The sequence below is a fragment of the Geotrypetes seraphini genome, chromosome 8, assembly GCF_902459505.1.
Source record: "Geotrypetes seraphini chromosome 8, aGeoSer1.1, whole genome shotgun sequence".
NCBI classification, from domain to species: Eukaryota; Metazoa; Chordata; class Amphibia; order Gymnophiona; family Dermophiidae; genus Geotrypetes; species Geotrypetes seraphini.
The window spans coordinates 129,469,491-129,482,942 of record NC_047091.1 but is presented as its reverse complement, the minus strand read 5'-3'; the positions used below and the strand labels follow the sequence as shown (position 1 = coordinate 129,482,942).

Sequence of the window (13,452 nt, the reverse complement as noted above, 5' to 3'; positions counted from 1 at the left end):
ATAAGGTCCGAGCTATGGCAGCATCAGTGGCTTTCTTACGTTCCACTCCTATTGATGAGATTTGCAAAGCAGCTACTTGGTCCTCAGTTCACACATTCATATCTCACTACTGTTTGGATTCCTATTTCAAACGAGATGATCATTTCAGCCAAGCAGTATTACAGAATTTATTTTCTTCCTAATGGCCAACTCACCCTCCATCCCATTACATTCAGGTTAAGAGTCCCACATGTGAAAATATGCTGCCTGCTTGTCCTAGGATAAAGCACAGGTGTTATCCAGGGATGGCAGGCAGATATTCTCGCATCCCTCCCACCTCCCCTGGCTGGCTTTTTAGCTTGCTTACGGAACTGAGGTACTGCAAGTCAGCGTCAAGAGGGAAGGCACTTGCACAGTTTCTAAAAACTTAGTAGCAATACACTTTTACCACGGTCCGTACCGGGCTCCATGGATGTCGTCACCCAGATGTGAGAATATCTGCCTGCTGTCCCCAGATAACACCTGCTACGGTAAGTAAATGTGCTTTCTGTGGTATGAACAAAGTGGCTTACATAAGTACTTTATCTGTCCCTAGTGGTCTCTTAATCTGTTTTTTTGGTAACTGGGGCAATCTAGGATTAAGTGACTTGTCCAATGTTAGAAGGAGCTGCAGTTGGAATCAATCCCAGTATTCGGCCCACTACACTAACCATTAAGCTGTACCTCTACTCTTCTATATTTGATTCCAGTGGAGGAGGAGTAGCTCAGTGCTTAGAGAAGTAGATTCCAGTCCTGCTTCTCCCACCAACACTGGTTGTGACCTTCAAGCCACTGCCCTTCTCCCCCTTGCCTCAGACATAGATTATGAGTTTCTCTGGGTGGGAAATAACTTCATATATTTGAATGTAACTCACCTTCTGCTCAGATTTGGAAAAGGCAAGTGATAAAACTGAAAATCCAAATCCAATTCTGTGATTTCTCTCACAGCATGCTGTACCAGTGAGCTCCACAGTTTAACTTTGGGCTCCTTTTACTAAGCAGCGTAAGAACATTTTACCGCAGGCCGGTGAAGTAAATGTTTCAAAGCTCATTGAATTCCTATGAGCGTCAGAACGTTTAAGCTGCTTTGTAAAACCCAGCATTAACTTTGTATAAAGTACAACCTCCATTTGTTTTAAACTTGTTGCCTAGTATGAGCAAGGAGCACTCACTAAATATTGAGACTGATTAATGCTTCCTCTTTACACTTTCCCTTTATAGATTTTTATTAAATTCTCTTATTATTCTCTCTTCCAAATTGGGGGGGGGGGGGGGGAGTTTAGTTTTGTTTTTAAGTTTCTTCTCATGGAAGCTGTTGCATATGGGTCATTCCATACCAACGGTACAAATTTTCATAATGATCCCTACCTTACCATCTCCAATTTCAATGAAACTTGGCACATAGATACTCTGGCTTGAAAAACTAAACCCTGCAAAGTTTCATTCTCGAAAAATGAAATTCATATAGTAAAAGGTGCCTAAGTAGAGGCCCTAAAATTTTTATGCATGTCGTACAAAACAAATGGGCAACTTCAAGGACCTCCTGTACATAGAATATTGCTAACATCAGCCTGAAATTTAATCTACATGTACAACTTTTTGTACTTAATAAGCTTTTAGAGGTTCAAAAGTCTAGGGTAAGTTCTCTTCTAATGCCTCAATGCCAAAGTTGGCCAAAAACTCAATTTACTATTTTTTGGCTTCATCTTTGGGGTGCTATATATTTGTAACAAATTTAAATAGTTTCGTCTCACTTGGTACACCTGATTGTTATCCATCTGTGAAAATTTCAAGGCCTGCCTTTGTTTATTTGCAAAGATATTGCAAGTCAAACAGAGCAACAAAAATATTAATAACAAATTTTACCCATTTTTGAAGCCTTGTATTTCAGTTTTGACACCAGCAATCACTTTGGTTCAAAAAGCATTGGATAGAGCAACTTCTTCTCTACCAGATATAAAATTTTCAGGAGGGTGATTATTATTATTTTTTTTTTTTTGTATAGGGAAAAAATTAGCAATTGAATTCAGATAGTCTCAGCAGCAAAATTGTAATTGTCATTGGAAGGTTCTTCAAATATTCAAGTTGAACTATGAAATAACTTTACACCACACATAATTTACTGTTTATTGTTTGTTTTAAAACTTAGTTGTGGCACAGGGCTAAAAATTGCCAGGCACTAAGAATATTGGTTAGTAGTAAAGGAATTGTGTTAAGCATACTACATATGTATTTAATATTTATTAAAATATTGTCAAAACTTGTGTTGGTCCATGGTGGTTTAACCACTGCCAGTTTATTCAAACTGGCAACCCCATTGCCAAGAGGTCACGCCCGATAGCTAGGCAAGTCCAGCATGGGTGGATGTTTTTTTTAGCCAAGGTTCCCAAGCCTTAAGTGGGTTTCTTTATGGTTCCCAAGCCATAGTCACACTTAAATTTCATAACATTATGCAATAAATTATCTTCAGTGAGTTGAATTGTTGATTCTGTAAATGTGTATTGTCGATCAGTTACTGTGCTTGGTGTAGGCAGAATTTAAAAAATGTGGTCTTCAGAAATCCAACAAGTGACCTTCCTAGGAGGCCAATGAAATGAGTGAATTGGTCCATAAGGATGCATGAAATTTATGAGTGCATCATGCTCTTCAGTTGATGTCTCATAAATGTTTCCAACCTACCATTTATCATAAACACATGCTATGTATTGTCCAGGTTGAAGATTTTCTATCTTTAGAGAAGCATTAACTGGAGAGTCATCCAGTGAACTAATAGTTGCAATGAATGATGAACAATCATTTGATACTCGACTCAGGAATAAACTTATGATTTTCATGAGTTCCAGCAATTGTAGAGGCAGTCCCAAATCTTCTTTCTTGATTGAGTCTAGCAAACTCAATTTCTTCTTTTCAAACAAACAACTTGATTTTTGGCAAATTTTGGTCACAAAATAACTGGTCACTTGGTGAAAGAATTTGGTTTTCTTTTGGCCGTTGTAAGCTTGCACATGCTGCTAACCTTTTAGCAGATCCATCAGTTCCATCACAGGGTGACTTACCATGGCTTGTGCCAAAGAAATCCCATTCAGCATGAATACCAAAGTCAGAATAGTGATTGCAGAGATTAACAAAGTTTTTGTATTGTGCAACAGAGCCATCATTGAAATATCTTATGTACTTAACATTGGAAAATTAAATGTGTACTATTTTTATTAGTTAATTATTATTAATTATTTTCCAATGCTCAATATGACTTCCTTTTTTAAGGTCTGACACTTGTGCCAGAATATTTTTACTAAATTTAAGAAGTATCCAATTCTAGAAGTGAATAATTAGATATTTGCCCTCTTTCAAATGGTATAGAGGTTTAAAAAAGGGAAATGCATTAATGAAGTCATTAGGTTCAATCTAGCCATTTATTTCTGCATGAATTTAAACAGCTAAAAAAAAAAAAAAAGAGATAAATATAGCTTATCCAGTCATACAAGAAATGGCTCTACAGCACTTCTAATAATGTTTTGATCACTAGGTTCCTGCAATCCCCACTTCAGACCTCTTCCATATAATTTATGGAGAGATGTTACTGAGCCTTGAAGGAAACCTGTGTAATTGCAATACAGCAAAATAAAAAGTAGCAGATAAAGATCAAAGTGAGAGCTAGGACAAAACAGTTTAGGTAAAGATGCAGGTAATAATTAGCAATGTATTAAAAATATTTATTTTTATTTGCTTATAATGTCATTTGAAAGCTGCTTGATGTTAATACAACTTTTAACTCTTTATACTGCAGGGGGGGACTACAACACCAGTTACGTCAACAGTAAAGTTAGAATAGGATCATTAAATCCAGTGGCGTACCTAGTATATATGACAGCCAGTGCTGATCATTTTTTAACAACCCCCTCCTCTATATAAAAAAGTTATTTTTAGTAATAATCCATGAGTCACACAACAAGGGTGCACCTAGGAAAAGGCAGCATCTTAAACACTGCAGTGAGCACTAGAACACCAATACACACATTGTAAAACTAAACAAGCCAGATCCTGCACAGTCAATTGATCCTGTACAGTCGATGCTAACAGAAAACCATATCCTTTTCATATATACAGAATACAGATACACCCTTGCCCAATATGGAATAATCACAAACTAAAAATAGAAATATGTAGACAAAGTTAAACTGAACCGTTAAGAAACCAGACTCTGCATACAATGCAACACCGCAGAAACAGTGACGCATGTCCCCTAATACTGCGCAAAATATAAAGACAGTAGATGTAAATTGAAAAAATTGCTACATAACAATCACCACTTTACAAATTAACAAATAGAAATAAAATAATGAGAAATAAGAAAATACCATTTTATTGGACTAATCCATTTTTCAATTAGTAGTAATTAGCTTTCAGAGTTCAAATCTTTCTTCAATACAGTACAGTATACTGCTGTTATGGTATCCTGTCCTGATCTGAGGAAAGGGGTTTAGTCCCCCCAAAAATTGCCTTATATCCATTTCCTATTGATAAACTTTAATTAATACAGTTACAATAGTACTTGATTCTACGTAAAGCAGCAACAAAATTTTTTTCTACCTTTTGTTGTTTCTGCTTTAATCATCTTTTCTTCACTCTTTCTATTCAGCATTTGTCCTCTCTCCCTTCCATGCAACATCTGTCCTCTCTCTTTGCCCCTTCCACCCAGCCTCTGCCCTCTCTCTCTCTCTACCCCTTCCATCTACTGTCCACCCTCTCTCTGCCACTTGCATCCACTGTCCACCCTGTCTGCTCTTTCCATCCAGTGTCCACCCTCTATGTACCATATGGCATCTTCCCTCTTTCTATGTCCCTTCAATAAACTGTATACCTGTGCCCTTTCTCTCCTTTGTACATGATTCATTTCAGCTTCACCCCGTCTCCATTTTTTGTCTCCACCCCTTCCCCTATGCTCTAGCATCTCTCTCTTCTTCTTTCCTTCCCTTCCCTCCCCCCATTCCCTGGCATCTCTCTCCTATCTCTCCCTATCTCTCCTTGCTCTGGTACCTCCTCTCCTTCCTTTCCCTCTTGTCTGGCATTTTATGTCTCTTTAGTTTCCCTTCCCTCCCCCATGCCCTGGCATCTCCTTCCATCTCCCCTTCCATCTCTTCTCATTCTTTTATCTCCCTCCTTCTTTCTTTTCACCTGGTCTGGCATCTGTCTCCTTCCTCCTCCCCCAATATGCCCTGACATATCTCTCTCCCACGCCATGATCTGGTATCTCCTTTCCTTTCCCTCCCTCCCATGGTCTTGGCATCTCTTTCCTCTCCTCTCCTTTCCCTGATCTTCCTTCTATCCCCCCTCCCCAAACTGGGTGCATCAGCAGCATTTTTCTTTCCCCCCAATTGGGTGCAGCAGCATTTCTCTTCCCCCCTCCCCCCCAATTGGTTGCAGCAGCAGCATTCCTCTTCTCATTCTTCCCCATTTCACATGCCCGTCGGCAGATTCGCTACAGACTGACTAAGGCAAGTTGTAAGTTTTCCTCCATCGCTGCCCTATCTCCCATAGGTCAGTGATGGAGGGAAGCTTACAACTTGCTGCTCTTGCTTGCTTCAGGCCTTCCTCATTGCCGGGTCCTGCCTTCGTGGAAACAGAAAGTAGGCAGGACCTGACAGCGAGAAAGGCCCAAAGCAAGCAAGAGCAGCAAGTTGTAAGCTTCCCTCCGTCGCTGACCTATCTCCCGCATGTTCCAGGGCTCTAATGTCCATGCCGGCTTCCCTACCACCCCCACCCCCTGGGACTTCTGGTTTCAGAGGAAAGAGAAGGGAAACTGGCACGCGCTGTGGTACTGTTAGAGCCCCAGAACATGGGTTCAAGTCACTTGCTGCTGTTTAAAAAAAAAAGTCAGGCGGGAGTCAAACACTGAACTTTTGGCAGCTCTTCAGGCTGTGCCAAGTCAGCCCGGGGAATCCCCAAGCCGGTGAGAGGGTTTTTAAAAAATGTTGAGCAGCAGCGGCAGCAGGATTCGCAACAAATGACAGCCAGGCGCTCACCTAAATTAGCCAGGCGGAGGCTCTGCCCGGCTAAAAGACGCTAGGGAGAACACTGCAGATAGTTGAACTTTCACCAAAACTTTGAGATGTTAGTTGAGTCAATAATTTCTGATGATTTGTGTGAAGGTCTTTTATGAGTTTTAAGGCCCTCTTTGTCCTGTAGGCTGTTAAATGACATTGTGATTCATTGATTTTGCCAATGGTGCAGGCATTGATTGTATCAATAGTTTCTGGATTCATTGCTTATTATCCAAATGTTCAGAAAATAAACTCACTTTTTCAAGCTCTGAAAATAAAACATGTGAAAACAAAAGCAAAAACATTAGTACTAACACGCCTGGTATTCACAAACAAATTTACTCATCAATAACAATGGTGTAACATGAAACTCATAGTAACAAAAACAGCAAACAAAATCAACTGCTTTTATTCATAAATTTTTCTACAGATTTGATTCAGCACTGTAATAATTATGCAATCACAATTAAGCTTTAAAACAAATAATAAGCAGCAAATTATATATGATATATTGTTCTTCCACAGTTCAACCTGAATATAGGAAGAATTCTCTTAAGGACAAATACCATTAATACTTTCAAATAGTTCAAGTTACGTTGCTTTGACTAACCAAAGTTCAATTGCAAGTTTCTTCTCTGTACAAAAAAACACCCTCCTGAAAATTTGACATCTGGTAGAGAAAAAGTTGCTCTATCCCAGTGTTTCTCAACATGCAGCAAAGGTACATGGGCCACCTGTTGGAAGTATGCAGTCTGGCCACCGCCGAGGATCCCTGCCTGCCCCCGCTGAAGCCGCCGGGTTCCTTTCCTGTCTGCCCGCCCACTGCACCACCCCCCACCTCCAAAGCCAACCCTGCCACCAAGCTGTGTCTGACACACTCCACCCCCCTCCCAGCAGCAACTCTCTGCGCAGGGATGGGCCACGACAGCGTGTGCAGCGACTCACATGCAAGCGGCCGGCTCACAAGCCTTCCACTCGATGTCAATGCTGATGGAGAGAAGGTTCCGAGCCAGCCAGGCAGTGATTGGCTGGCCCGGAACCTTCTCTCTGACATCAGAATTGACGTTAGGTGGGAAGGCTTGTGAGCTGGCTGCATTCAGCGTGAAAGTCGCTGCACGTGCTGTCATGGCCCGTCCCTGCGCGGAGCTGCTTCTCTGTGGGTGGAGCATGTTGGTTCCGATTTGGTGGCAGTGTCGGCTTCGGGGGTGGGGGGTGGTACAGCAGATAGGGAGGCATCCCTGCCGTCAGTGGCTTCAGCGGGGAACAGGCAGGGAACTCCGGTGGCACCTGCAGCTTCAGTGGACAGGTCGGCTTCATGAGATGAGGAGGTGGGAGAGGGTGCACGAACTCAACACATAGGGGCACTAACTTGGGACATAGAAGAGAGGGAATAGAAAGGGAGAATTGATGGGCATGAGTGTGTAAGTGAGAGATGGTGCACATGGGGAAAAGAAAATTGGGCATAGAGAGAGAGGAGTGAGGTAGAGATACATGGGGAATAGAAGGATGAGAAGGCGAAATGTTAGATATGGTGGTGGAGAGGGCAGCCTGAAGGGGATGCAAGGGGGAGGCATGTTGGACATAATGATGGAGAGAGTAATGTGGCATTGTGCTGGGGAGCGGTGATAGGAAAAATGGGCATGGGCTGGTGGGCATGGTGAAAAATGCTGCACATGATCCGGGGGATGAGAGGGAGAAATGTCGGATGTGGCTATAGAGGGGGTGGGAGAAATGCCTGGATCTCTCAAGACAAATGGGCAGAGAAGGAAACACATTGCCAATAGGGGTGGAGGAAAGAGGAAGAAAGGTTGGACTCATGGAGGGACAGAGAGAGAGAGAGATGTTGGTTGGGGAAAGTAATGGGGTCCGGAGAAGAGGAAGTATGCAGGAAGCAGAAATAAATGGTGGAAATGCAACCAGAGACTCATGAAATCACCAGATGACAAAGGTATGAAAATAATTTTATTTTCAATTAGTAATCAAAATGTGTCAGTTTTGTGAATTTATATTTGCTGTTTATGTTGTGCTCTATATTTGTCTATTTTTCTATAGTTGTTACTGATTGCATATTTTAAAGTCATCTGTCTTGACCTCTTTTAAAAAAAACCCAGAATATAAATGACATTTTCTGTGTGTACAGTGTGGTTTGTGTTTTTTTAAAATTTTGTGGTTACCATTATATATTAATAAGATTATATTGTGTGTATATGAAAAATGGATGGAAGAAATTGTGTTACAATTAGTACTGTTATTATGGGTGTGGGGTCTGGGGTGGGGGTACTCAGTTGATATTTGTTAGGCTTAGGGGGTACTTGGCTTGAAGAAGTTGAGAAACACTGTTCTATCCAATGCTTTTTGAACCAAAGTGATTACTGGTATCAAAACTGAAATGCGAGGCTTCAAAAATGGGTAAAATTTGTTAATATTTTTGCTGCTCTGTTTGATTTGCAATATCTTTGCAAATAAATGAATGCAGGCCTTGAAATTTTCATAGATTAATAGTAATCAATAGTTGAGCAGGTGTACCAAGCAAGAAGTCACCACTTAAATTTGTTACAAATCTAAGATACCCCAAAGATGAAGCCAGATATTAGAAAATTTAGTTTTTGGCCAACTTTGGCATTGAAGCATCAGAAGAGCATTTAATCTAGACTTGTAAAACTCTAAAAACTTAAGTACAATAAGTTGCACTAGTAGCCTAAATTTCAAGCTGATGTTACAGTTCTCTGTACAGGAGGCCCTTGAAGTTGCCCGAAGAGGGAGTGGAAAATATGAAAAAGGATCTGCAAAAGTTAGAGGAATGGTCTAATGCCTGGCAACTAAAATTCAATGCAAAGAAATGCAGAGTAATGCATTTGGGGATTAATAATAGGAAGGAACCGTATATGCTGGGAGGAGAGAAGCTGACATGTACGGACGGGGAGAGGGACCTTGGGGTGATAGTGTCCGAAGATCTAAAGGTGAAAAAACAGTGTGACAAGGCAGTGGCTGCTGCCAGAAGGATGCTGGGCTGTATAAAGAGAGGCATAGTCAGTAGAAGGAAGAAGGTGTTGATGCCCCTGTACAGGTCATTGGTAAGGCCCCACTTGGAGTATTGTGTTCAATTTTGGAGACCGTATCTGGCGAAGGACGTAAGAAGACTTGAGGCGGTCCAGAGGAGGGCGACGAAAATGATAGGAGGCTTGCGCCAGAAGATGTATGAGGAGAGACTGGAAGCCCTGAATATGTATACCCTAGAGGAAAGGAGAGATACGATTCAGACGTTCAAATACTTGAAGGATATTAACGTAGAACAAAATATTTTTCAGAGAAAGGAAAATGGTAGAACCAGAGGATATAATTTGAGGTTGAGGGGTGGTGGATTCAGGGGCAATGTTAGAGAGAGGTAGTGGAGAGTAAAACTGTGACTGAGTTCAAAGAAGCGTGGGATGAACACAAAGGATCTAGAATCAGAAAATAAGATTAAATATTGAACTAAGGCCAGTACTGGGCAGACTTGCACGGTCTGTGTCTGTATATAGCCTTTTGGTGGAGGATGGGCTGGGGAGGCCTTCAATGGCTGGGAGGGTGTAGATGGGCTAGAGTAAGTCTTAACAGAGATTTCGGCAGTTGGAACCCAAGCACAGTACAGGGTAAAGCTTTGGATTCTTGCCCAGAAATAGCTAAGAAGAAAAAATTAAAAAAATTTAAATTGAATCAGGTTGGGCAGACTGGATGGACCATTCGGGTCTTTATCTGCTGTCATCTACTATGTTACTATATTTGTTTCGTACAACACGTACAAAAATTTTAAGGCCTCTCCTTAGGCACTTCTTACTACATGAATTTCAGGTTTTAGGGGTTGAAACTTTGCATGGCTTAGTGCCATAAGCTAGGGTTACCTATATGCCAAGTTTCATTAAAATTGAAGATGGTAAGGTGGGGACCACTTGTACGTACATTTGACATGGGCTGACCCAAATACGAATAAAGTGGATACAGCCAGATCCTCCTACACTTACACTACACAGAAACCAAATGCATATTTTTATGTATATGAAAAGATTATCAGCTATTTTAAAAGGGGGGAAAAGTAATAAATGGTTTTTATTAGATTATGGGAATTCTTTCTAGGAACACTGCCTATGCAGCGTTGTAGTATACTTCTTAATTTATGTATTTAGAGAACAAAGGAATGATAAAATGTACTGTAAATTGAAAATATTAACTTAGAATTAAGTTACACACTGACAGAAGGATAGTATGGGATTTTGGGTGGGAAGAGGATGAGTAAGAAAAAAGAGGAATACATTAAAAAATTTGTATAAGAGAAGTTGGAGTTTTAATGAGAGCAAGAGCTATGGTGTGCAATAAAAATGAGTCGAACATAAAATAATTACCTCTGTGGAGGACATTTCCACTCTTAACATTTGACAGTTTCTCGTCTCATGTGCACAGTGCTTATGTTTTCATTGTTAATTCAAAACGTGGGAGATGATGTGACACAAGAAACTTTGTTTTTAATTTCAGTTCCGTTCTTTGATTTTAAAAGGTATGTAGGTAAGCCATCTCAAATGGCAGTGCAAGGAAAGGCAGATCTGTAAGCTCTGTAGCAGAGCAGTGGGAACATGGGCTGCCACAGCAAATAAAAACCATCATGACCAATCTCAATCTGTCAACTTTTATTTTTTTGCTGATATTAGATTATGCTTGATTTTCCTCCTCACTTTTTTCCCCCATATGATCTTATCACTGTATATTTTTTTAAATGTCAGTATCACTTTTTATTTCTACAAAGAGGTGATCTTGTGCCTGGCTCCCTCGCCCCTTTTATGTAAAGCGGTTTCCTTATTGGCTGATCTAGTGAGTCAGGAAAGGGATAGAACTATACAAGCTGTCTTGCAGAAGATCTCCAGTTCCATCCCTGAGTTATTTTCTACTCCCCCATTCTCCAGGTTAATTGGCAACTGCTATGAAGCCTGTACTTACAGATGACCTATAGTGGTCAGATTTGGGACTCATGATTGCAGGGTTGGAAAAACAGCTGGAAACATTCTTGGGTGTGAATGAAGACTCATGGTGTTAGATCCCAGTTAATCTGATAATACAAAGGAGCAGGAGAAAATTGCCAGGTCAAAAAAAGTCCTTGTTAATTATGAGCCGTACCCTCTACTGACCTTGAACCAAACCATGCACCGTCATTCTAGAACTCACTGAATGCTTGTCCAAACCTTGTGGAATTTGTGTGTATTATTGCTCTTCTGACTGTTCTTTATACAGTATACTGATATATTTTGTAACTTATGTAAAATGAAATATAAGAATCTTGAGAACCCCCCACCCCATTCCTCTACTAGAATGCCCTTCTATTCTTTTCCTTAAATCTAATCTCAGGGCATCATTTTGATAACTTTTGTTTTTTATCTTCCTGGAAATATGATGACAGAACTGAGCTACCATATTCTAATGTTTTCTAGAGATATATTACCACTTTTCCTTATGCATTGTTGGCTCTCATTACCTTTATTGCACTGTTTGTGACCTTGAGATCATTGGATATCCTTCACCTATCTGCTGTACAAATACACCAGACACTTCATGCACTCTACTCACTAAGGATTCTGCATTCACATATGACTGACCTTTTATTAAATCTTGGCTTCCAAAAGTTTGATCATTCCTCAAATTATGTTATTCATTCCTTGTTTTCTTCTTTAGTATCTCAGCCCCATCACAGATCTTGGTACCATTTGCTCAAATTAATCTTTCAGACATCCAATCAGCCCTGGGCTCTTCTCAGTGAGCTCTTTTTACCTCCACTACCTATTTGGTCATTACTCGCCAATTTACCAGTTAATGATCATGCTGCCTAACTGGTCAACACATTTCTTGTGGGCCAGTGTGTGAAGTGAAACCTTAGTTAAAAAAAAAATTGTCACCAAGAAGAGATTGTTTGACGTAACTATTCCATTATGATTTTTATCATTCTGGTGTAGTGAATGGTGCTAGTGGGGCTTTGATCCTGGTGCAGTTTTTTCTGTACATGGTACGCAGCAGCAGGTTCTCATGCATCAGAAGTAGTGGTGTTTGAGGTCTGTCTGCAGGTGACAGGATCTCATCTCCTTTTATCTCATCTAGGTTTCTCCTCTGCATCCTACTTAAAGGTCCATGTTAAAACCCATCACAGCACCCCGCTTCCCCAGGTCTCCAGACATCCGGAGCCAGTCGTGAATGGGGGAGCGGCGTTCCACTGCGTCAGGACATGTGACGTGAAAGGCAAGCAAGTCCCAGCTCTGCTTCTCTGCAGGATGCAGTTGGGGGGGATAGGAGGGAGCAGCCATTGAAGCGCTTCACAAGTGCTTAATACTGGCCATTCTCATATTCTCTTGGCATTTGAGTTTTTGGTGCTTGGCAGATTTTTTTTCATCAGTCCTAAGCTGAGATCCTGCATTTAGGAGAGAGGGGACAAGGCATGCAGGAGCCCTGTTTTCTAGCACATTACTGCATAGGAGATATAGACAGGATTTGCAATCATAGGGTGCCATAAAAAAGCTTGACTTTCTAATATGTGTGAACATGGATATTCATTATTTTGAGTTGACTTCAGTTAATAATTCAGTCAGCCTTATTGTTGCTAGACTAGCTATACTGAAGACCCAAACTATAGATGTCATAGACGTGGTGGAAGATGGGCATTGTCTCCTCTCCCCCTCCCTCCCCCAGCACACACATACTCTTACTCTCTCTCTCTCTCTCTCTCTCTCTCTCTCTCTCATATGCCAGAGAGAGATGTCCCTCTATCTTAAAGACCACCCCATAAGAGGAGAATTTTTGTATAGTGAATAATTATTGGTGCTGTGCCTATGATGGCTAACAAACATCATCAGGTAAACCTCTCTCTTTCTACTTGCTGTACCCAGGAAGAGTGAGTCGGTATTCAGAAAGGATCTTTAAAGATGGTAGATTAAGGTGTAGTATATATAAAATCTGTTGAGCTGCTTTGTGGGCTCAACTTGAAAGATGAGGTGCCCCTGAAAGCAGCCACCTTGCTATAGGCCCATCCTTCAGTGCCAGGCTTGAACTCGTGTTATGAAAATATTTCTCTCATTGCAAATGGGATGAAATAATGTGAGATTTGCTATAGATTAAGTTTTGCTGTGATCTTAATCTCTTGTAAGACCCCGGTGTTCCTAAAGCACCCCAAATTGTGACTCCAACAATGGCTGCACTCTCCATCAGAGATTCTTGATTCCTCTTCCCTCTTATCTGGGGAGTGGAAAGACCACAAGGGAGCAGATCCTTTTTCTTTATGAAGGGACAGGTGAATCTGATTCCCTCCTTGTGGAGTGGAGAGGGAGGAGCCAGACTTTCTCTTCATGGAGAGGTGGGGGAAGCTGGCTCCTTCTTTCTTATG

At 41.0% G+C, this 13,452-nt stretch overlaps 1 protein-coding gene across 2 annotated transcripts in view; it reads left to right on the top strand.

Moving 5' to 3' along the window:
- PATZ1 (POZ/BTB and AT hook containing zinc finger 1) overlaps positions 1-13,452 on the top strand; it is an 83,499-nt gene that overhangs the window by 68,809 nt on the left and 1,238 nt on the right. Inside the window, exon 4 of one of the 2 annotated variants that reach the window (XM_033955687.1) lies at positions 12,177-12,314. The exons of the other annotated variant lie outside the window; for it this stretch is intronic. Within the exon in view, the coding sequence (XP_033811578.1) occupies positions 12,177-12,314 (138 nt within the window). The remainder of the gene's footprint in view (positions 1-12,176; positions 12,315-13,452) is intronic. 2 annotated transcript variants of the gene reach the window in all.